This window comes from Leuciscus leuciscus (genome assembly GCF_965113295.1).
Source record: "Leuciscus leuciscus genome assembly, chromosome: 21".
In the NCBI taxonomy this organism is placed as follows: Eukaryota; Metazoa; Chordata; class Actinopteri; order Cypriniformes; family Leuciscidae; genus Leuciscus; species Leuciscus leuciscus.
This window is the reverse complement of record NC_138745.1, coordinates 20,641,100-20,666,379: the sequence shown is the minus strand read 5'-3', so window position 1 is coordinate 20,666,379 and position 25,280 is coordinate 20,641,100. Positions and strand designations below refer to the sequence as shown.

At 37.0% G+C, this 25,280-nt stretch overlaps 3 protein-coding genes across 5 annotated transcripts; 1 reads left to right on the top strand and 2 right to left on the bottom strand.

The window, feature by feature from the left end:
- Window positions 1-251: 251 nt before the first annotated feature.
- st6galnac1.1 (ST6 (alpha-N-acetyl-neuraminyl-2,3-beta-galactosyl-1,3)-N-acetylgalactosaminide alpha-2,6-sialyltransferase 1, tandem duplicate 1) lies at window positions 252-4,565 on the bottom strand. Its single transcript, XM_082151818.1, has 9 exons — window positions 4,334-4,565; window positions 3,992-4,190; window positions 3,741-3,903; window positions 2,508-2,676; window positions 2,241-2,379; window positions 1,669-1,769; window positions 1,356-1,439; window positions 1,183-1,282; window positions 252-1,031 (listed from the first exon to the last, which is right to left on the bottom strand). The coding sequence occupies exons 1-9, from the start codon at window positions 4,426-4,428 to the stop codon at window positions 858-860; spliced, it is 1,224 nt and encodes a 407-aa protein (XP_082007944.1). The 5' UTR covers window positions 4,429-4,565; the 3' UTR covers window positions 252-857.
- Window positions 4,566-4,675: 110 nt separating this feature from the next.
- mxra7 (matrix-remodelling associated 7) lies at window positions 4,676-18,389 on the bottom strand. Of its 2 annotated transcripts, none has more exons than XM_082151819.1 (4): window positions 17,894-18,389; window positions 17,331-17,460; window positions 15,962-16,058; window positions 4,676-5,308 (listed from the first exon to the last, which is right to left on the bottom strand). In XM_082151819.1, the coding sequence occupies exons 1-4, from the start codon at window positions 18,167-18,169 to the stop codon at window positions 5,194-5,196; spliced, it is 618 nt and encodes a 205-aa protein (XP_082007945.1). In that variant the 5' UTR covers window positions 18,170-18,389; the 3' UTR covers window positions 4,676-5,193. The 2 variants fall into 2 exon arrangements, with proteins under 2 accessions (XP_082007945.1, XP_082007946.1); XM_082151820.1 differs by having other exon boundaries at window positions 17,430-17,460.
- Window positions 18,390-19,278: 889 nt separating this feature from the next.
- gip (gastric inhibitory polypeptide) lies at window positions 19,279-20,553 on the top strand (the record flags this gene model as incomplete). 2 transcript variants are annotated; one of them, XM_082151075.1, is made up of 5 exons in its annotated part: window positions 19,307-19,316; window positions 19,395-19,482; window positions 19,916-20,053; window positions 20,139-20,234; window positions 20,318-20,553. In XM_082151075.1, the coding sequence occupies exons 2-5, from the start codon at window positions 19,400-19,402 to the stop codon at window positions 20,325-20,327; spliced, it is 327 nt and encodes a 108-aa protein (XP_082007201.1). In that variant the 5' UTR covers window positions 19,307-19,316; window positions 19,395-19,399. The 2 variants fall into 2 exon arrangements, with proteins under 2 accessions (XP_082007202.1, XP_082007201.1); XM_082151076.1 differs by lacking the exon at window positions 20,318-20,553 and having other exon boundaries at window positions 19,279-19,314; window positions 19,394-19,482; window positions 20,139-20,238.
- Between the last annotated feature and the right edge of the window lie 4,727 nt (window positions 20,554-25,280).

Below are 25,280 nucleotides of genomic sequence, written 5' to 3'. Positions count from 1 at the left end.
GAAGTGTGCTGTTCAACAGCACTTTGAATAAATCAGTATGAAAACACACTCACATTTGTCTTTTAAGGTAACACTTTATTTTACAGTGTCCTTGTTACACGTTACAAGTAGTTACTGTAGTAATAACTATAGATTATGCATAATTACGTGCAACTAACGCTAAACCAAACCCCAATCCGAACCCCATACATGTCGTTAATTATTTTTACACATACTTAAATACATAAGTACACTGTAACAGACACCATAAATAAAGTGTAACGTCTTTTTATTCTTCTCTTCATGTTGTTTGATAATGTGTATCAATACACATTTCTGCAATCCACAGAACTGGAATTTGTGACATGGAGCTATAAAAAAATATAACATAAAATATAGATCTAAATATCAATAAATAGCATAAAGTTGGTCCTGTTTGTGTATGGCTATTTGGAAGCCCAGTTTTAGGAAAATATTAATCTATTTTGCATTTATAAGAAAAACTAATAAAGTCATAAAAAGAGTAATGATTAATAATAGAAAATTGATAATAAAAAATATACAGAAAAAATAGATCCAATTAAAAAACAGTTTTATATTGGAAATGTAATCAAATGTATAATGAATAATAATAAAAGACCGAACACACACAAACCTGGCCCATTTAAATATTAAATGTATAAATATCAGCTTTCTCTATAAAAAAGGAAACCAAAAACATGCTTTCACTTGCAGCATTTCACAGAAGTTTCCATATCTTCCCTTTGTCCATCTTGCCCATGAATAACCAACCACCAAGACACAGAATCATAACTTGGAAATATCTTTTAAAATAACACCTGTTGACAGAACAGAGTCTACCTTCTGTTTTTGATGTGTTAGTGTCTTTGGAAGAGTCTAATGATTCCAGAGTCATGCAGTTTCTTCCAGGTCTTTATCTCCAGGCCATAGTCATGGTTAATATAGAAAATGACACTGGTTTTTTTTAACTTTTCATAATAATAGTTGGAGTACTTGTGGTGGTCTTCAGTAATAAATCCATAGGCATCCACCTGATATCAAGTAATGTTCATAAAGTATTACTAATACAATGCAATTATGATGATATGAACATAAAATGTACTTTTCAGTTTTTAAAGAGCTACAAACAGCTTGATATTAAAGAATAAGTTGAAGTAATAGAAAAAATATGCATTTACTTACAATATCACATGTGTGAATAGCCAAGAACAAAGCAAACGCTCCATTGGTCGGTCTGTACATTGACCAGTAAATGTCCTGCATTTGTTTGGATGGCATGAATCTATAAAAAAAATAAAAATAGGAGTCATCGTTCTATGACCAAACAAACTGGTCACTGTAAACATAAATGTTACCTGTTGCGAATGTATCGAAGAAAATCAGGGTGAAGAACGTAGAATCTACTCTTGTTAAAATTCCCATTGAAAAAATTCAGTGGCCTACGAAAGAATAAATGCAAATATTGGTTATTAAACAAATCAAGAGCACAGTAATAAATATTTACCACTTATCAAGGAGCCAAACATAGTAAGGTTTAAGATTATTTATAAGCTCTCTGGAATACTTAATTCTGATTGGCCAGTCGACTGTGGTGAAAATTAACTCAAAGAACTTCTGTATTAATATTACCGTGTTCATCTTGCTTACTGGCAGAGCTGGATACTTTACCTCACACCCTTGAATGAACCGTTGGCTACTTTTCCCTGCAAAAGTCCTTGGAGCCACTCAAAGTCCCTCTGGCCCTCAGGGATCATTACATATTTGATACCCTATTGAATAACACCAGAGAGTATATATATATATATATATATATGTGTGTGTGTGATTCTATAATATACAATATATCCCTATTAGAATGATTTCTGAAGGATCATGTGACACTGGAAACTTGAGTAATTGCTGCGGAAAATGCAGCTTTTCCATCACAGCAATAAATTACATTTTAATACATATTAAAATAGAAAAAAAGTTATTTTGAAATGTAATAATATTTAACAATATTACCGTTTTATTGTATTTTTGTTCAAATAAATGCAGCCTTGGTGAGAAGAAGAGGCTTCTTTCAATAACATGAAAAAAATCATACCAACCCCAAATATTTGAAAAGTAGTGTTGCCTGCCACTGAAAAAAACAAACTTAACTTATATAAATAATTCTTAATGAAGACCACAGCAGCATAGTGCATTGAAGTGAGTATATGCAAATTACAGTGAATATATTATTTTAGAAAAATACTGACCTCATCTTGTGGAATACTGTGAAAGCCTTCCTTTTTTAATGTCAGCAAGGTGGCATACAAGGAAAAAGCTGTATGCACATAAACTGATGTTCTATTTCCAACATCCTCCTCGTAACCTTGAGTAACAGCCCCATTTACTCTGTTTAAGAATAAACAGTATCAGAATACACAGTCATGACCTTTAATAATGACTTTTTCATTCAACTGTTAACTCTACCTTAGACATTTTTCGCAAAGATAATTTAAGTTTAAAAGTTTCACGCTTACCGAAAAACATAATCATGGGAGTCTATCTCTTTGCCCATCTTTGAGTTATTGAGAATACCACCAGAGCCCACAACAGCACAGCGGATACAGCCATCTTTTGAGCCTTCAGGCACAGGCAGTAATATTGAAGACTTGGGCTTTGGTATCAAGTCCACTGCTTTTTTCACCTCTTCAGTGGAAAAGAAACAACGTACGTGTACGTAAAGGAATGCAAAGTGTGACAGCAACATAGTGTTGGCCCAGATCCGGCCCATATCTGACGCATGGAATCCACATGTACCAGATGGGGCCCGGATCTGGCCCGACACTATGTTGCTGTCAGGGATGGCATCCAAATTCATCCAATATTTCAAGGTTGCAAGTAAAGCTCAATCCACAGTATTTGTGGCTAAATGATAATTAGAACAAAAATATATTTTTAGTCGTCCCTTTTTTCTTTCATATAAAAATTGAACGTTTTTTTCCATAAAGATGTTTCATCAGCTGAACAATCTGTATATTGTTAAACAGTACAATCCATTGAACGCATTTTATTCTATCCCTCACAGCCTCGTTTTCATCCCTGTCAAAGATTAAAGATGGTGCTACCCTGACTAAAGTCAACTGAAACTGACTATTTTTTTACTACCATTGTAAGTGCCTCACTGTAATTCAGACCTTTACTTTCTTAAAGGCGGCATCAATCTTTACCCTATTGAGGCTTATATCTGCATGAAATGGCTTCTCAAATGAGAAAAATACAGGACGATGAACATTATTTCTCCGATCTCATTGATCATGTTGAATTGATAATGTGAGTTGCCTCCCACCAGTAAACATGTCAACAAGAGATGCCTTTGCAAGAGGAAGAAGGTATTCTGATTAAAGATTATGAGGGCACATGAATTTTGAAAAAGTGTGCACGGATAAATCATTTATAACAAACACTGCAATATTCCATACAAATTAAGAATTGTCAGTTTTGATGTCATGTGGTTTTTAAAAGAAAAGATGGGACGAGTGGTAATTAACATTATGCTGTCGACTGATTTGAGCTTAATTTATACTGAACCCATAATGTTTCTTTGAATAAAGAAAGAGATATGTTTACAATATTTACAATGCATCTATGATAAAGCAATAAACTACTGCACGCCTTTCTCAAACACATGCACGATGTGCCGGAGGTTTTAGACACCCATTTAACTTGTAAAATCTGCAAGAAATGTTGTGTAATTTGCCTTGGATGATCACCATTGTAATTGTACTCCATGAAGCCAAAAGGATTGTTGAAGTGTGCTAATCGATTCCATTCTGTTATGTTGAGTTGACCTTTATATAGCCACAGCTGAATATCAGAAAGGACAGCTTCCTTGAACGTGGGATCCTCTGTGTTTTGAAGGGACTTTGAACAGGTCTACAGAAAAGGTGATTTTTTATAAGGATCAAAACGACTGCACAGCTGAAACGTGAAGTGAGAATAATACTGAAAAAGGACCACTTACAGGTTTTCTTGCTTGATTGGCTCGCAAATAAACATCTTCGAAATCCCACACTGGCAGTTTTGTAAAATTATTCTTGTAGAGAACCGGAATAGGTGTAATGTTCACTTCTCGCTCAGCGGAGTGAAAGGGTTTTTCAGTTTTGTGCAAACTAGTATTTCCACGTGGTGATAATATCAGTGCAGAAATAGTGAACGTTTTGCTAATGAGGAAAATGTACATTAAAAACAGGAACAAATTAGTAAGTATACCAATATACAAGTCAGAAGAATATCATAATTACACCATAAGACAAATTTAGAATATTTTTAAAAGATTTACTTAGTCAAAACACTTATTTCTTACCTGTGGAAGTTTTCAGAGAGATTCAACCAAAGTACTAGATAGAGCACCACGCAAAAAGTCAGAATGAGACTAACAAAGCCCCAGGCTTTCAACATATTTCATGAGTGATTGGCACTCATCTTCTGGTCTGGTCACATGCGAACTATGTGAAAGACTTGGTAACAGTGTTTTATAATCTACCTTTTGAAATTCATTACATCATCAAACCATTTGTTTATTTTTGGATTATAGTCCGCCCCTTCCATTTGAATGACATGATTATCCTGGCCAGCACAGATCTATGGGCAGTGTTTAAAAATAAAACCATGAATAACTATTAAAATATACAATAAAGCAAAAAGTTTTTTTTATTTTTTTATTATTATTTATTTTTAAAAAAAACGAATAATGTGTCCATTTTGCATACTTGTAACTTAAGCACAGTGTTAACACATAGCTAGAGTAAGTAACCTGATTTAAAATTGTTCATACCGTACATTTGTAATATGGATTTGGTTTGAACCGACATGCACTACACACATAATGTGAAGCTAAAGAATAAAAAAAATCATAAAGAGACTGCTACTAAACTTATCCAGACTTTTTCGATTCTTCATTACTCATTTTATGTACAAAATTATATGAATGACCAATAAATACATGCAAGTCATAAACAAAACCCTTTTTTCATATTTGAAATATTTTTAAATACTCCAGTGAATAGGTTCACTGAAATATGTGACTTCAATCAATTTGATCTAGTAAAATCATTTGTCAATTATTTATGACAGGTATTAATTTGAACACTTGCATAAAAAGTATTTGAATCTATGAAGATGACGAAGAGCTTAACCAAATCCACATATACAGACATCCCGGTGTCAAATAGAGTAGAGTTTAAGCTGTTCTTGTAAATCGCCCTCGGTCACGTCACCGAACGTGTCTTGTTTGTCTCTGAGAAGCTGGAAGATGGCAGCCAACTGCTCCTGCTGAACCCTGTAACAGTCAGAACACATACATATTATAAAATATATTTTGCAGTCTGTTCATTCATACTGTACCAACAGCCAGTGTTGGGGAAAGTTACTTCTAAAAGTAATGTTACAATATTGCGTTACTCCCTAAAAACTAAATTCCCTAAAAATTTGAAAACACTTTTTCTAATATTTTAGACATAAATGGAAGATTTGAAATGGGTCTATAATTTGCTAGATTATTATGATCTAATTGTGGTTTCTTAATGAGAGGTTTTATAACTGCCAGTTTAAATGTTCTTGGAACATGACCTAGAGATAAAGACGAGTTAATAATATTGAGGAGAGGCTCTTCCACTACAGGTAACACTTCTTTCAGTAGTTTAGTTGGTATAGGATCTAATAAACATGTTGTTGTTTTAGATGAAGTGATACGTTTATTTAACTCTTTTTGTTCTATAGTTGTAAAGCACTGTAATTGTTCTTTCGGGGTGATAATTGAAGCTGAATTATAAGGCGCAATTGAAGATTGAACGTTTACAATTGTGTTTCTGATGCTTTCTATTTTCTCAGTGAAGAAGTTCATGAAATCATTACTACTGAACTGTAACGGGATATTTTGTTCGGGTGACATCTGTTTATTTGTTAGTTTAGCCACGGTGTTAAATAAAAACCTTGGATTGTTTTGGTTGTTTTCTATTAGCTTGCGGAGGTGCTCAGCCCTGGCCGCTTTTAGGGCCTTTTTATAACGTGACATACTGTCTTTCCACGCGATTCTAAAGACCTCTAAATTAGTTTGTTTCCATTTACGCTCTAAAATACGGGTTTCTCTCTTTAAAACATGCGTAGTATTGTTGTACCATGGTGCTTTAATTTTCTCTCTGACCTTTTTTAATTTAATAGGTGCAACCACATCCAATGTTCTAGAGAGAATGGTGCTCATAGTGCTAGTTAGTTCTTCTAGTTCATCTGTTTGTTTGGGTTCAGGCAGCAGCTGAGACAGATTAGATAAGCAATTTGAGAAATTATCTATGGTGGATGGGAGGATTGTTCTGCCTGGTTGATAACGCGACGCCGCATGACATATTACAGCAGTACGTAATATGCAAGTTACCATGTAGTGATCAGTGACATCATCACTTTGTGGAATGATATCTATATCGGTTGGATCGGTTCCATGTGATATAATTAAATCGAGTGTATGATTAAGACGATGAGTTGGTCCGGTGACGTTTTGCTTGACCCCAAATGAATTGAATAAATCTGTAAACGTAGCCCCTAACGCATCATTTGGATTATCTACGTGTATGTTAAAATCTCCAACAATTAATGCTTTATCGACATTGACTAATAGGTCCGAGAGAAAATCTGCAAACTCTTTTAGGAAATCAGCGTAAGGCCCTGGCGGTCTATATACGGTAGCCAAGGCTAGAGATAATAGGGATGTTTTTCTAACATCTAAGAGCGTAACATTTAGTACAAGTACTTCAAATGAAATAAACGTATAACCCGTTTTCTGAGTAACATTGAGAATATCTCTATAGATGGTTGCAACACCGCCGCCACGACCAATCAGACGGGGCTCATGCTTATAACAGTATCCAGATGGAGTAGACTCATTTAGACCGAAATAATCATTTGGTTTAAGCCAGGTTTCAGTAAGGCAAAGTACATCGAAGCTATTATCTGTGACTATTTCATTTACAATAACTGCCTTAGGTGTGAGTGATCTAATGTTTAGAAGACCTAGCTTTAGAAATAGTTTTTGTTTACTAATAGCAACATTTTCTGTTTTAATAACAATTCGATTTTTCCAAGATCCTGCAGATTTATTATTTGATCTCACTAAACGAGGAATAGACACGGTTTCTATGCAATGTTCTACACTAGTATTTATATCAGTTAAATTGGTGCAGCAGAGACTATGATTTGGACTTTTGGTTACTAGTCAAAGGGTATTTAACATTTTGGAGATGTTATCCGACAGAAGATCCGCTCCGAATCTGCTTGGGTGTAAGCCATCAGCACGGAAAAGCCTAGGACGCTCCCAAAACAGATTCCAATTATTTACAAAGAGCAGTTTCTGCTCATTGCACCATGACATTAACCATTCATTTAGCGCAAATAATCTGCTGAACTTTTCATGCCCTAGTCGGTACGTGGGAAGCGGTCCTGACACAATGATCGTTGTTTCAGGCGATGTGCTGCGTACCGTATCGATCAGATTCCTGAAGTCTTTCTTCAGAACCTCCGTCTGCCGCAGCCTGATGTCGTTCACTCCCGCGTGCAGGACCACAGTTCTGACGCGCTCGTCACCGTTCAGGATCTTGGGAACGCGAGCAGCGATTTCAGAAACACGAGCACCAGGAAAGCAGTGACTGTGCACCTTACTTTTACCTAACGTAGCGTGTACGTGCCGAACGATGGAATCGCCGATGATCACAGCATCGCGTTCTGTTTCGCGAAGAGGGGAGAAGCGGTTTTGTGTGGATAACTCGAAAACCGGGAGGGTCGGAGAAAGTCTTGGTCTAAACCTGACTCGCGTCTTCCGCTGCGGAACCACCCAGGCTTCGTGGTGGTGTGTTGGAGCCGGAGTGAACGAGACCATGGCTGATCGCGACCGATGCTGAGGAACGCACGGAGTAGACGCGGTCGGAGTCAGCGGGTTAGTAACGTTAAACACTGATTTGTGTGCATCGGCGCGTGATGTTTCAAGAGCTAAACACCGGTCTCTCAGCTCAGCCTGTCTCAATAAAAGGTCGTGGATCTGTTTCTCAACAGCTTCAAGCTCAGACTGCAGTGCGTGCAGCTCAAATGTGTCCTCACCTGCACCAAAAGGTAGACTACTTACATCTGATATATTCGCCATTTTAACAGATGGACAGTGAGTTAGCAACGAAGCTACCAGTGATGCTATCAATAGTAATACTAATTTATGACTGAAGTCTTGGATATAATCCGGGGGTTTTTTTAGTGGTAGGGGTGTAGAGTAGGCGAAAAAAAATGTTTGTTTGTAAGTGAGTGTGGAGAAGACGCGTTCAGCCGTGATCCACGGACGTAACCTTTAAGAGTATCCGGCGTTGGATCACTAATAGGCTTGAGACGCGTCTGCTCAACAGTCCGCGTTGTAACTATGAGGTTTGAGCAGTAGTGCTTCTCAGTGAGGAAAAGTAGAACATTTTCGTTGTAAGTGAGTTTAAAGAGAAAAATCAAGAATTATAAATCAAATCGATAGAGCTCCAAAAACAACAACGCGTTCAGACCCATGTGAACCTGCCATATGTTCCCCATGTGAATGTGTCATGTTGTCGTTGGTTGATTGTCTTGATTATGTTCAAGTAAGTGTTAATAATAATATTAATTAATAATATTAGTGTCCCTTGTCTAGTCATTAGTCTTGTGTAAGCCCTCATGTTTGCCTTGTGTCTTTATCAAGAATTGTTTGTGTAACCACTGTTTGTAAGTGTTCATGTTCATGTTTTGAGTTCATTCCACATCATGCCTTTGTTTTATGTTTGATTTGATTTTGAATAAATGCTGCATGAGTAAAGCAGCAAGATCTGGAGAGTATTTAGCCTATTTACACATATTTGCCCTATTCAAATAATAAATTATGTAAATTCATGACGTGCTTATCCGGCTCTAAAGGAACAATGGGCAAAAAATCTAACAGACTGATTATATCTCATATTTTTTTATTTCCACAGCTGAGATCAGCCCGGTGACTTGGGACAATATGGTGATTGTCGAATTTCACTGGAATTGCCAAGAGAGTGTAGGAGGGGGAATACAGCAATAAGGAGATGGAGGAGAGGTCGGCGTGCCGTTGTTGTTTCCGAATTTCGACTCCCAGCCGAATTATTACCCCCGTCTTGAAGTCAGTACCTAATTGTCTAATCCTAACCCCACCCCTAATCCTAACCCCTCCCCCACAACTAATCCTAAACCTACCAATACTAGAGGGGTAATAATTTGGTGATCCTTGCCAACACACGGTCTCTCTCCAAACAACTATCAGAATTTCAGCCGGCTGTAAGGTATTTCACCGAGTACAGAGACAGTTGTTCGCTGTGTTTCACAGAAACATGGCTTAAAGGGATACTTCAGGATTTAGCATTAAGCTTTGTATTAGTAGAAAACCTGTAGTATTTTCGAATTACCGTGCTTTCCAGCCTCATATCCCCCTGAGAAGAGAGATTTATGTATTTTTTGTATGGAAAAAATCCTCCGATGACGCAAAAATCGTCATTTTGCGTCATCGGAGGATTTTTTGGCCAGAGGCTAAAGACTACAGCCAGTAGGAGGGGCTGTCCCGCATGTTTTCAACCTGCCCATAGGAGGTGGGATCTCACTCACAGAATGTACACATAGTATCAGCCGTCTTTCTTTGGAAGCTAAGCTAGCAGGCTCTTGTTCTGTGGAGAAGGCTGAGTAGTAGGAGAAAGCTGAGTAGGGGTTACCATCGTCTTTTCCCGGACATGTCCGGCCGTCGAGATCGTCCAAAATGTCCGGGATTCAGCTTTTGCTTTCTGCAGTCGCCATTCATTGTTTACATGCACACCTTTTGTTTCAATCTAACTGAATTAATTCCGATTGGTGAATCTGAATGTAGTGTTTACATGAACGCTAAACAAGTGATCGGTTGATCGGTTGATGTGCGTTTTAACAGTGCTAAGAAAATTCCCGCTCCTCCGTGAGCGAAAACGAGACCAGTGCGTCTCAGTAATGACACCACCGGCCTCGCGCCGTTCTCCCGCGCCCCTCAGCCTTGTCCTGCTCGCCACAGTAAACATAGTGAATGGCGACTGTAGAACGCAAAAGCCGAATCCCGGACATTTTGGCCGATCTCGAAATACCGGGCAAACTCGTCACGGAGACTCACTAGTAGCCTAACCTTGTTGTTTTCAACTGCGCTCTCTAAGGGTGTACTCACACTAGGCACGGTTGCCATGAACCGGGCCCGAGTACGATTGTCCCCCCTCCCCACTCCCCCTCTGGCCTGCACTCACATAGGGTTTCAGCATTCGTGCCGGAGCACGCTTACTTCATTATGGTGCGACGGTTTCGGGATAAACAGGAAGAGCGGCGCTCTCACTGAACACAATGGAGTCCAGCACGGTTAGCGCTCACACTGCATGCGAACCGCGCCCGAGTCCAACTGAACCGTGCTCTGGCCCACCTCTTCCAAGCGGGCCAGGGCCGGCTAATCGAGCCGCGCCCGGGCACGGTTCGGAGCACTCACACTAGTCAAACGAACCGCGCTTTGGAGGTCAAACGCACTCGGGCACGGTTCAAACTGGCTAGTGTGAGTACACCCTAACTGGTAGGCGTGGCTTGGGAGTGGCCTCCAAGGACAGCGAAGCAAGTGCATTCTGGGAGTTGTTGTCTTTCATCCACATAAGCCAAAAATAAATTTTCTGGCTTTTCTCAGTCTAGAAAGCTCCAAATTCAAAAATTTCTTCACATTTCTTCTACGTAAATGACCTATTTTAAATACACATTCATCTTTCCAGAGGTGAAGTATCCCTTTAAAGACACGATTGATGACTCTTTACCTGTGAGAACTGATCTTGATCCAATAGTAACGGGGGAAGAAAGTTGGTGGAGGTGTGTGCGTCTACGTAAACGAGAGATGGTGCAAAAACTTCACACTGTAGGAGTCCTATTGCTCAGAGGATATTGAACTTTTGTCCTTGTCATTAAGACCTTTTTACCTCCCTAGTGAGTTTGGACAATTGTTCATTACTATCGTTTATATTCATCCCCGGAAGAATTTCCAGGCTGCGGCAGACGTTATATATGATGTTGTGGCTCGGCTGAAAAACATTGCACCAGACACTCCTAAATTCATACTTGGGGACATTAACGGTTGTTCCATAACGTATGTGCTGCCCCATTTTGATCAGTATATTTTCTTGTCCCACCAGAAGAGAAAGGGTCCTTGATTTGTGCTTTGGTAATATTAAGAGTGCATTCAAGGAGATTCTTAGGAGATTCTCCTTAGGAGATTCAGACCACAATGTTATTCATTTGGTTCCTCTTTATAAACAACGGCTTAAAGGAGACATATCATGCTTTTAAATCGTTCCTTTTTACATATAAATCATACATTTGTAGTCTCTATAAAGCGGAACTGCAATGCTTGGGTCTGAATTCCTCATTATTATAGCTCCACAGGCCCCTTTTCTACACCTTTTCTGATGTGCGTCTGAGAGCAACTCGTTTTGGTGCGGTCTCTTTAAATACAATTGAGACACTTCATACCCCGCCCCCTCTCCAGGTTGTAGCGGTGACACTCGGTTCAACTCCACCCCGTTCGACCATTTTTGTAGTTTGATAGCAGAGATACGATTATCTAGCGGCACAGAAACGTTTTATTCACATGTTATTAACAAAATGTCAACAACGGAAGACTTTTCCAGCCAGCCTTACATGTTCGAGCCAGAGTCGGAGCCGGAGCGAGATGAAAATGAAGACGACGAACCTGCAGAACAACGTCTTCATATGGATGTATCGCAATGGTGTGTTTTACCGTATTTACACATGAAACTTTGGTCTTCCGACCTTTTACCACGTGTCGATTTATTTTGACTAATATGTGCGAGGGAGAGAGAGCAAGACAGCGCCTAGTTTGGAGACGGTGAAGTCTTGTTTACAGTTTCGCCTGGCTCCGAAGAGAGAGAGTGCGCGCGGGTCTCTCTCTCTGCTCGTTCTTTCAGCTAAACATGCACCCTATCACAAGCGCGGCAGTTCATCTACATTAGACGGTGTAATGAAGCGTGTGGGTTACTACATCCAACAACCGAACATTTTAACTTACCCTCTCGTAACTTCTGCATCCTTTAGCTTGGACTACAAAATTGCAGCGAGAAATAAAAAAAGCACCTGAAGAGAATAATTTCAACTTTTCTGTACTTCTAAACACTCCAAATATACAACACAATGCATTTAAGGGCTAAAAAAGTGGATTTAGCATGATATGTCCCCTTTAAAACCAGCAAGCCTGAGCTTAGAACCATTCAGATATGGGATGATGAATCCGTGGACTGTCTTAGAGGATGTTTTGACTGTACAGCATGGGATGTCTTTATAGACACCAGTGAGGATCTAGATCAGGGTTTCTCAAACTTGGTCCTGGAGGGCCACTGTACTGCACAGTTTAGCTCCAACCCTGATCAAACACACCTGAGCAAGCTAATCAATGTCTTCAGGATCACTAGAAACTCACAGGTGTGTTTGATCAGGGTTGGAGCTAAACTGTGCAGGACAGTGGCCTTCCAGGACCTAGTTTGAGAAACCCTGATCTAGATTAACTAAATCAAGTTGTGACAGATTATATAAATTTTTGCGTGGATAAATTCATACCAAAAAAAATTATTAAAATGTATCCAAATGATAAGCCGTGGATAAATGGGGAATTTAAAGGCAGCATTAAAGAAGAAAAGATGAGCCTTTCAGTTAGGTGATAGTGCACAGGTTAAAGTAATGCAAAAAGAAATAAGACAAGTTATTATTAGGTGTAAACATAACTAAAAGCAAAAGATTGAGAGGATAATGAGGGATAACAATCTAAGGTAGGCATGGCAGGGAGTGTATACAATGATAGGACAGGAGAAGAGGAAATAAATTCAGAGTAATCCTGGGGTTGATTGGACCTTTGCAAATTAACTAAATATATTTTTTGGTAGATTGGAAACATCAGATTTTAAGACTAAGCGGAATTTGATTAGACGTCAATTGAATGTAGGCCAGGAGGTAATTATAACATCTGAAGAAGTTTGTAGGACCTTAAAAAGGATTAATACAAGGAAGTCAGTAGGCCCTGATAGAATAACAGGTAGGGTACTTAAGGAGTGTAGGAAGGAGCTTAGTATCATTTACAGTCATCTGTTTCAAGTTTCTGTGGATATAACTACGTGATTTTCTAAGAATTCTGTCAACTCCGAACGCACAAAATCTGCAGACTGGCGCGGACTTTCGGCAACTACTGCAGATTCACCCAGATCGCAAATTGGGGCAAAAATCTGAGCAAAAGTCGTGTAGTGCATTTCCAGCCTTAAGCGAGAGAGCAACGGCAAAAATGTAACGGCAAAGACAGACAGGAGAAGCGGAGAGATCAAAAGGAGATTAGGAGATTCTTCCGTGGTGATTAAGATGGCGGGCCAACCCAGAATGTGAATCTCATCTCCTTTCATCAGCAAGAACACCTGTTACATTGCTCGGTAAACTCACTGCCAGAGCGGTAGGAGTGATTGGATTGGATGTTGGATGACAAATCTTTTTCTACCTTTTCCATTTTTTACTATTTTACACCTATTGAATAAACTGAAATGGATTCAACAATTTTTTTCACTTTTTCACACAAACTGAACTACTACTCATATTAAACGAACTGAACTATTTTACACATATTGAGTGAACTGAACTATCATACACCACAAACTGAGTTGCAGAATTGAATTTATTTGTTTATTTATTTATTTATTTATTTATTTATTGTTTTATATTGTTGGTGTTATATGTGATTGTATTTATTTTGCTTTGCCTTGAGTACAACAAAGTTAAATGGGTTGTATAATATGGAAGCTCGTTTCCGCCACAGAATAAAACATTTTAAAAGATAATTGCGATAATTCCTCAGAATTGCGAGATATAAACTCTCAATTGCGCGTTATAAAGTCAGAATTGCGTGATATAAAGTCCCAATTATAAATAAAACTACTAATACTGTCTTAAACAGGGTAAATAGAGTCTTAATTCGTAATTTGTGGCCCTTCACATTTTATGCGATTTAAATCTGTCCCTCTTGGCCTCTGAACTTTAGTACCCCTGCTCTAGTCTGTAATTGTGAGTTTATCTAACATTATCACTGAGGCGTGTTAAAGTGTATGCTGTTCAAACAGAAAATGCCGTTGTTTACCTAGTTGAGTATATTGGGTCGATGCAAACTACATGCAATGTTTAATGCAAACAAGAAAACGTTTAAAACTGTGGAATTATAATATTAAGGTAAAACTGCCTGACAGAACTGTTTGCTGACAAAGTTTATTTAAGAACAATTATTTCAAAATGTTGGTTATGGGTGGAGTTAAAATAAAGAAAGATTGTTTGCATGGGTCATACATAATGTCAGGATATTAGATATTACAACACATCCTGTGAGTCTTACTAAGTAAGGGTAAGACTAACTCAAAGTGAACCTTGATTATACTGTACATTTATATTATAATGATGTATGTACATGTATGTACAATGTGCATTAAATGTTATTATTTAAATTCTGAGATCTGCATCTGGTATTGAGACAGAGAGAAAGGATGTGAAGAAACACTACCATTTAAAAGTTTGAGGTCAGCAATGATGCATTGAATTGATCAGAAGTGAGAGTAAAGACATTTCTAATTCTACAAAAGTTTCTATTAAAAATAATAGCTATTCTTTTTCAACTTTCTATTGATCAAAGAATCCTGAAAAAAAATCATGGTTTCCAAACAAAAAAATATTTAACAGCAAATTATTTTCAAACCTGAAAATAATAATAAAAGTTTATTGAGCAGCAAATCAGCATATTAGAATGATTTCTGAAGGGTCATGTGAGGGTCATAAAGATAAAATCTAACCCAAACTTTTGAATGGTGGTGTACATTGTAGACAAAAGCTAAGTCCTAAACTATCCTCCTGAAACTGGTAAATGTTCTTACTGGCCACCAGCACTTTAAAACGCATTTTTGAAAAGTAAAAAAAACCAACAACTAATGTTCAAGTTTGCCTCCGCAAAGTGCATTAAAGCCATATTGTGCTAGAATGCCCACCACACACCAGCTTATTGGTGGAGAGGAGACAAAGTGATGAAGCCAATCAGTATGGGAATGATTTGGACACCATGATGACGGACAGAGGCCAAATGGGCAAATCTGGCCAGGATGCTGGGGTTAAACCCCTACTCTTTTTCCAAGGACATCCTGTGATTTTTTATGACCACAGATGGTCAGGACCTCGGTTCAACGTCTCATTCGAGGGACAGTGTTTTTTGACAGTATAGTGTCCCCACACTATACTGGGGCATTAGGACTCCCTGCTGGCCTCACTAACACCTCCTCCAGCAGCAACCTAGTTTTCCCAGTAGGTCTCCCATCCAGGTACTGACCAGACTCGACCCTGCTAAGCTTCAGTGGTCAATCAGGGGAGAGCTGCAGAGTGACTGCTGTTGACTATAATTCATTATAACATTTATTTGAAATAATTATCCAAAAGAGAGAGATGTGTGAATTACCTGAATCTGTGCAGCGCCTCTCTCTACTAACAGTGAAGCTGTGAGTTTAATTACTTCAAAACAGCGACGTTACCACTTCCATGCGGATAAATAAAATGTAGGGATTCAGAAGCAAACGTATTTTATTGATAAGTCACAAGGCAGCGTTGACAAGTTTCCATGCTTCTGAATGCTTCTGTGTGAGTGCAGCACGATCTCTGATCTCTGAGTGCGAGTGACGAGTGTACGTGTGCTTCAATTAAGTCACCGCATTAATATAGAACCGTGTTTAAACTGACTGGAACTACTTTTGCTTTACATGTTTGAAAGCACACCTTCCAGCCAATCAGAATTGAGTATTCATACAGAGGATGGTGTAATAAGTTCACAAATTATGCTATATTTAGGGGTGTATTGAATCACCTCTGCTCTTCCTCCAGTTCTTCTGTGGTCATCATCTTTTCAAGCTGGCAGGTCCTCAGCATGCCAGCCATATACTTTAAGGGTTTATTCTCAGCGTCTATTGCAGAGAGAAAGATGTCAAACACTTGGGCACACAATTATGTTCACAAATTTGTTTGGTCAGTTTATTGTGTTTAACAAAAGTCAAATAAAACTTCCCTAGTAGACAAAATGTGCCTTAAACTTTGTTTGCCAATAAGGTCACAGACATTTAATTTATTATCATAATTTTTTATACACGTTAACTATTTTATGACCCATCCATGTGATTCACTTTTGTGGCTGCTTTTTGCGATTGCTACTTTTCTTTAGCGACAAGCTTTTTTGTCTTTTGATCATTTTGTCAAATAATCTCTTAGAGAGATTTTTGTTAACATCAAAATGTGCATTTATTCTAAACATATAAAGCATACAAAGACCTATTCTTGTAAAAAAAAAGTATACTTTTAAAAAGTAATGTTTTCAGACACTTAATTGCATGTTAGTCACCACATCAAAATAAGTGTACTTTTTTACAGTACGATCTAATGATTTAAGATACACTTTAAAGTAAAATTAGACGTTGACGTGATTGGTTACAAGGTAGTTTGTGACGACAGGATTTCAGAAACACCAGCGATTTCAAACCGCGTTTTTGAGACTGTATTTTTTTCACTGCAGTTTTAAGGAGAAAATACTTAGCAATGGCGTTGACTTATGAATTTGCACATGATTTGTTTTAAAGCATATTAAAAACACTACATATACATATAAACAACATTAAAAGCTTGATTTTCACAACAGTGGGACTTTAAGTACATTTAAGTGGGCTTATATTTCATTAGTATTATATTATCTGCAAGTACAGCTTTTTTTTAAATATACTTTAAGATTTGAAGTATGCATTCAATGCGGTTAAGAGCACTTCTTTTTACACAAGGGTAAATCTACTTTGACTAAGAAAATTCCCCTCAGTTCTAAAGCAATAAAGATAATGTATCCTGAGCAACATTGTATACAACACCACTAAATGACTACAGGAGAGATCAAAGTTTTAACAAAAATTAAATATATTTCATAATAGCATGTGGGTCAGACTGGAAAAAAAAACTAAACATGGAACCTGAGAATGCATTCCAAAATTCTTGTTATTAAAATAATTATTAGGTTTTACAATAAATTTTTTATTGAAGTATTTCTGTGAATACATTTATATTCAAAAATCTGATGTCTGAAAAATAGTTTAAAACCAGTCTAATATAACACTTATGAAGCAGTAACCCACAAAGTATTTATATTAACAGGAAGTTAGTAAAGAGGGTTATTATTATTATTATTATTATTATTATACCAGGCGATTGAGCATAATCCTTCAGAGCAGTCCTTATCCCTGACTCAGAGGAATCCTCCCCCCATCCAATGGTGGAGTGAACTGGAGAATCAGACTTACACACTTCTTCCTCATTATCAGAGTTTGAATCCTGAGGTAAAGACAGAATCAGTAAATGGTTGATTAGAGAAATAGGTAACACTTTAGTTTAGGGTCCAATTCTCATTATTAACTAGTTGCTTATCTTTATCTGTTTTTGAAATCACTCCACTTGACTAGGATATTTGCTGTTTATTAGTACTTTTAAAGCACATATTAATCATTATATTATGCATGACCATATTCTACATCCCTAATCCTATTCCTACTCAATACCTAAACCTAACACCTACCTTACTAATAAGCAACAATTAGGAGTTTATTGAGGCAAAAGTCGTTGTTAATAGTTAGTTAATAGTGAGAATTGGACCCTAATCTTAAATGTGACTGAGATATTCAAGAAAAATTTTTCTTTGTGTTTTTAATTGTAATTTTACTTGTAAACAATTACAAAAGCATTCATAAAAAGCTAAATAAATCCTTACCTTTACATGTTTCAGAGTTTCATCTTTGGCTTTGAGGATCTTTGCACCAGATTGCAGCTGTTGTCTGGTTTCATTACAGTGTTTCCCAGGATGATACTGTGAGGAAGCTCCAGGCTCTGGACCAGCTCTCTCCTCCACAACAGCAGCACTAGTTTGATGGGTGCACTTTGACGGCACGGGGCCTTTATTTCTGCCCAAAACAACTGCTGCTACTATAACTGCAAGCAGCGTAAATAGCATCGCCGGCCAAAATAGATCTGAGGTTGCATCCATCATGACTATGAATAACTTTCTTAGTTGGTATATCCGATTAACTATTAATTAACGCTGACGTAGGCGTTTTCTTGTTTGCTGACACGCGTATTTTAATAAATGCATAGTTTGACAACGTGCAACTGCGACGAATTTATCTGGTTTTTAAATCACTACACTTGATCAGTCCCTACAGAAATAAACACGAATTTTTATGGATCTACTCACACCGGAAGTTCTTATTTCAAAATAAAAGCTTTAGAAATGTCAGTCACAAAAGCACTGAAGCATTACAAAGATTGATTATTTTATTGAATATATTTGAACGAACTTAATTAACTTCGTATTATTTAAGTATTGAGCTTGTAAAATAATAATAATAATACTAAATACAAATTTGTATCTTTAGTGTATTGGACATATCCAAACAAATTAAAACTTTAATCTGTGCCTAGAACATGCTTGCATTTATAATACAGGATGTGTATATTTATGCACACATTGCACAGAATATATTCAAATCTATGTTGAGTCAAAATGTTTACAATATTACGTGTAAGACGATCTTGTTCAAAATATTAATAGTAGAATTAGTAGAAATAGCAGAATTTGTAGAAATATAATTTATAATAAATTCATATTATAAAAAATTCATATTTAAATTTAATAATACATCTTTACCATTCTTTCCTTTAATTTCGCATATCCATCACCACTGTTGTTATGGCTACAAGAACATAAGAACCTTTTGGAAATATATAATCTGTTTGCTTTTCTTAAAATGCCTGAAAATGTACACCTCGAGTCATTAGCTTGGTACATTTCCTTACATCAACAAATACTAGTCAGATTTTGTATAGTGAAAATGTGTTTGACTTGAAAACTAATGGTTTAATGGGGTCATTTCACTATTTTCAGTTCCACGAACATGATATTTGTCCAGTACAAACCACAAAGAGTGTAAAAAGATTTGACACCTGAGCCTGTAAGAAAAAGCAGCCTTATCAGATTTTATGTCTATGTATCGCCCTCATTATTAATTGTTTTAATGATGTGGAAATAAGTTGTTGTTCTGCTGTTAATGTCAATCACATTGTATAAAAGACCAGAGCAGATTGCTGTATAGTTGTGCACCAGTTTAAGCCATTATAGGGACCAGAACCAAAAAAAGGTAGGTTTAAAGTCATTTGAAGTCCACTATACTTGTTGTGTATGGTGTTTTCTAATCTGTTTTTATGTATTAAATAAGGAAAAATGAAGGCTGCCGTATTTGCATTGGTTTTGATATGCCTGGGAAGTTCATGGTCATGTGCAGGATCCCAGCCTGTTGATAGCAGGTAAGATCATAATTAAACATCATCAAATCATTTTCAAATAATACATTTACATATGTATAGGCCTATGTATATAAAAATGTGCCAACACTTATACGATAAAGTTCCATTTGTTTGTTATAGTTAAAGTTATAGTAACAAACTTAAGCATTTATTAATTTTAGTTCATGTTAATTTCAACATTTACTATTTAGGCTATAATTTAAATCAAAAGTTTATATTATTTAATGGACATAAGCTTACATGAAATAACAATGAACAGCTGTATTTTTATTAAATAATGTCACAAAGATTAATAAATGCTGTAATTAGGCCTAAAATACAATAATAACATTAATTAAAAATGAGGCCTTATTGTAAAGTGTCAAGACAAATGAAATAAAAGATTGTTTTGTTTGTATACTCTATTTGTTTTGTTTTCAAATATCATTAATAGCTCAACAAATGGCATCCAGAAGTTTAGCCGTCGTTATGCTGAATCAACCATTGCAAGTGACATCAGCAAAATTGTGGACTCGATGGTTCAGAAAAACTTTGTAAACTATTTGCTCAATCAGAGAGAGAAGAAGAGCGAGTAAGTTTGGGGAAATGGACAGCATGTATATGGTACATATTCAGGTTGCATAAAGTAACAGGCAGCATCTGATGCTCATTTACAGACCAACTATGGCAGATGATTCAGACACTCGCATCTTCAATGATCTGCTGAAAAAAGAGTTTGTGATGTGGGTTCAGAGTAAAGCCGATGCCTTCAAGTAAGTTGCCTTCTGCAAGTGACAATAATCAGGATTTAAATCATGTAAATTGCATTTTATCATGTTTTATTCGTGACCCACAGGAATCAATAAAGCTAAACAGGACGTGCCTCTAAAGCGACCTGGAGAACAGATCGAATTTGAAGAGCAAAGGAGTGTACCAGAATATTTCATATGTGATTGGCACACTTTTTCCTAGACATCTCAATGACAAAAAGTGTCCAAATCACCCTGAATTCACCCCTATCTGAATATCTTGTCATGTATCTCTAAATGAAAATCGGTTAGCCTAATTATAATTAAATTGTTTTCAAAATCATCAATTGTCATTTGTGATTTTTTTAGCATTAGAAAAAAATTATATGTAGAGCTGTTCGCTCATGACATTTAAAGGGATAGTTCACACACACAAAAAAAAATTCTGTCATCATTTACTCACCCAAGTTGTTCCTGACCTGAATGAGTTTCTTTCTTCTGATGAATTAAAAAGATATTTAGAATGTTGTAACAAGACATTTGACGGCACCCATTGACTTCCATAGGAAAAAAAATCTACAGAAATCAGTGGCTTCCATCAATTGTCTGATTACCAACCTTTAAAATGTCATCTTTTTAGTCCAACAGAGGAAAGAAACTGGTTTGGAACCAAATGAGGGTGAGAAAATTATGACAGAATGTTCATTTTTGAGTGAACTATCCCTTTAATATGTATGCATGTCCACAGAGGCGTTATTGGGAATCTTTTTTTTTTGTTTTTTGTTTTTGTTTTTTGTCAAAATTTATTCTGTCCTCACCTCTCTTTGAAAGCAACTGAGAGATGAATCATATCAAATCCCACAGTTATTCATTTAATTCATACAAGTAAAACAAAACACATTTGCACCACCCAGAAGATCAGGGGCCTGATATATAAACCTTGCCACGCATTCATTTATATATAAATATAAATCTGGTTTATAATAGTTAACTAAAAACTAAAACCATAAAAATGTTGTTACCTATAAGATACACTTTAACTGAAATAATATATTTTAAAAATCAGGTTTATAATAGTTATTTAAAAAATAAAACCATAAAAATGCTGTTACCTATAAAATACACTTTAACGGAAATAAAATATAAAAAATCAACCTATTTTTAGTAGCAACATTTCTCATTTTCGTGTAGTTTAACTTGATAACTAAAACGGAAATAAAAATCAATAGACTACATAAACATTAAAAAACTAATAAGAATAACAAAAACACAACTAAATTACTTAAGCTAATTTAAAATATTAATTAAAAAAATATATATAATAGTATCTCAAAGATATTAAAAAAATAATAGCGTAAATATGTGAGCATGGTCCAACAGAATGATATCAATTTACCCTCATATGCCACATAAAAAGGTAGAAAGGTAGGACATCTAGTGGTGAACATATGAGGCTACAGGTGAAAATCACATTCTCAAAACTAAATTCACTTTGAACACACTCACAGACAAACAGATAAACCGAGACAGGCAGACAGACACAGCTTCTATATAAATATGTTTTATTTGCTTTAAATATTTTTCATTGTTCATATTATGAGGTGCCCCTAGGGACATTATTCAGAATTACTACCATGCATATACATGTACTTTTCCTCTCACATACACATATGAAACCAAATTCATTCATATACTATAATGAAATGCTCACACACATACAAGTGAAATGCTTTTACAAACACAACTGAAACGCTCTCATACATACAACTGAAAATATTACGCTCACACACACAACTGAAACGCTCACACACACACACAACTGAAACGCTCTCATACATACAACTGAAAATATTACGCTCACACACACAACTGAAACGCTCACACACACACAACTGAAACGCTCTCATACATACACCTGAAAATATTACGCTCACACACACACACAACTGAAACACTCACACACACTAACTGAAATGCTCTCATACATACAAGTGAAATGCTTTTACAAACACAAGTGAAATGCTCACACACATACAAGTGAAATGCTTTTACAAACACAACTGAAACGCTCTCACTCACACAACTGAAAAGCATTTCAGTATGTTGAATGCAAGCATTTCAGTTGTGTGTGTGAGAGCATTTCAGTTGTGTGTGTGAGCGTAATATTTTCAGTTGTATGTATGAGAGCATTTCAGTTGTGTGTGTGTGAGCGTTTCAGTTGCGTGTGTGAGCGTAATATTTTCAGTTGTATGTATGAGAGCATTTCAGTTGTGTGTGTGTGAGTGTTTCAGTTGTGTGTGTGTGAGTGTAATATTTTCAGTTGTATGTATGTATGAGAGCATTTCAGTTGTGTGTGTGTGAGCGTTTCAGTTGTGTGTGTGAGCGTAATATTTTCAGTTGTATGTATGAGAGCGTTTCGGTTGTGTTTGTAAAAGCATTTCACTTGTATGTGTGTGAGCATTTCATTATAGTATGTGAATGAATTTGGTTTCATATGTGTATGTGAGAGGAAAAGTACATGTATATGCACGATAAGTACGCTCGACCATCAGGAAGTTAGTGCTTCTAATTGACTTCACTTGTCTCCGTTGAATCCAATGGGGTCACTGTGTCCAGTTTATATACTGTCTATGGTCAGACCACAGCTATGACTTGCTCAGCCTGTTGTGTTTGTTGATGAGCAGGTGTTTCATGGATGGATCATTGAGGTATCTTTCGTGCAGTAACTGCCTTTGTCTTTTCTCCTCTTTTCTGATCGTCTTCTTCTCTATCTCTGCAGTGACCTTTTTCTCTGCCAGGTTATAAATGAGAAAAAGTCCCTTCTTCATTCTGCTGGACTTCTGGCTGATTTTGACTTTTGCACTGTCTCCATCCATCTCCATCCAAGCAAGCTTTGCTTTTGCTGGTGGTGGAGTAGCATATTCAGTCTTTCTCTCCTTTTTCATTCTCCTTTCTTGTCTCAGATCCACCTCCTCTATTTCTATACACCTCATTTCGTCATCCATTACGGGAGTTTTTTCTTCAATCTCTCTCTCTCTTTTTATTGTCTCTTTCTCAGCCTTGGTATCTTGTGCAGGACTGACATCCATCCAAGCATCTTTTGGCTTTGCTGGTGGAGTTGCACCTGGAAGTTTTATAACGTTAGTTAAAGAGCATTTCTGTCTCTCCTTCTTTGTCCTCCTCCTCACTCTCCTTTCAGGTGGACACTCTTGCTCCACCTCAGCTGCTATCTGAACCATCAGTGGTTCTGCCACAGTGGAGAAAGATGGCAGTATTTCCTCCTCAGCATGTGCCTCTTGAATCATCAGAATGTGTACCCCTTTAGTGGAGGAACATGGCGATTTATTCACCTCATCGGGGGGAGTTTCCTTTTCAGCCATCAATGGTTCTGCCACAGTGGAGAAAGATGGCAGTATTTTCTCCTCAGCATGTGCCTCTTGAACCATCAGAATTTCTACCCCTTTAGTGGAGGAACATGGCGATTTATTGACCTCATCAGGGGGAGTTTCCTTTTCAGCCATCAATGGTTCTGCCGCAGTGGAGAAAGATGTCCATGTTTCCACCTCATCTGGTAGAGGGTGTTGCTGTGCCACCTGGATCAGCAATGGCTTTGCCACTGTGCAGGAATGTGGAAATTTGTCCACTCTAACATGTGGAGTTTGGGATTCAGGCTCCTCCAATGGAATCATCAGTGGTTCTGCTGCACTGGAGAAATCTAGCAATATGTTCAGCTCAACAAGAGAGTCCTCATAGTCCATCTCTTCCTCCATGTCTGTATCTTCTGGAGATCTCTGGATGGGCTCCTCCTGAATGCTGCTACATCCTAGGTTGCCATCACTGCACTGTCTTGACAAGTGGTGCCTTGGCAAGAAGAAGCTTAAGCGCCCAAAAAGTTTGCTCAGAAATGTCATTTTCACAATGGATCGCAATCAATCACAATGGATTTACAATTAGGCACTTATCCAAAAATCCAATATCACTAGCAAAAATCAATTCTCTGATATGTCTGCAATGATACTTCTGCAATAGATTGATAAAATATCCAAAAATCCGATTTGAACTAGTAAATAAACATTCTGATAATAGTGCTAATCGCTGTGTTTTCCTGCTTAACTCAACAGACTGATGCTCAACTTGCACATGGGGCGGCCTCTATGACGCGCAGCCTCTATGACGTCATAGAGTGTTTGCGTCATAACGGAGTTCTAATTTCGCGCGTCATCACAATCACGTGACTGCAAACCACCTATTACGGCCAAAATCCTTCATTTGAATCTGCTCTTTTGCACACGTTTGATGAAGCCTAGGCCTATGTTGAATATTGAATTTACTAAATTTGATGAAATATTAGACACACGTGCAAGTTTTGTGTAGACATGTGCGTATAATGGGGTTTTGTTTTAAAAATCACATTTATGGAAATATCAGTCTATGATATGCCCTGTTGAGGATTATTTTTCCAATGAAGCGCTACATTTTGATTAATGACAGCGAGGATTGTTTGTAATAATTCCGCTTTATGTTCTAAACTGCAGAAAGTAACGTTACATTTTAAGTGCGAAGAAAATGTTTTCATGTGAATAATGATCCCACCGAATCTTAACTTGACCAAGTAACATTGTTTCGTCAGTTGCTCTCCAGTCCTATGGGTGTCGTTATCGGCACATTCACCAAAACATTAGTGACGACGAGCCCTAACTCGTGTACAGAATGATGTCTTCTTTCCGGACTGTTGGAAACTTTGTAGATAAAGAGTATAATTGGCAGAGAACAACAACACTATTAGTTTGTTTTATTGTAATATATCTATTTTAGTTCGCCTGATTATTCCTCCTGTAAATATGTTCATAATCTGTAAATGTTTATTCGGACTAAACCCAACTGTGACCCTACTTTTTTACTTTTATACTATTTTTTTTAAATATATATATATATATTTTATTCTTAGAATTTGTATTACTATGTTTCTTGTTGTATTTGTATTTGTATATGTGCACTGGAAGCTTCAGTACCAAGAAAAATTCCTTGTGGGTGCAAGTAAACTTGGCAATAAAGCTCTTTCTGATTCTG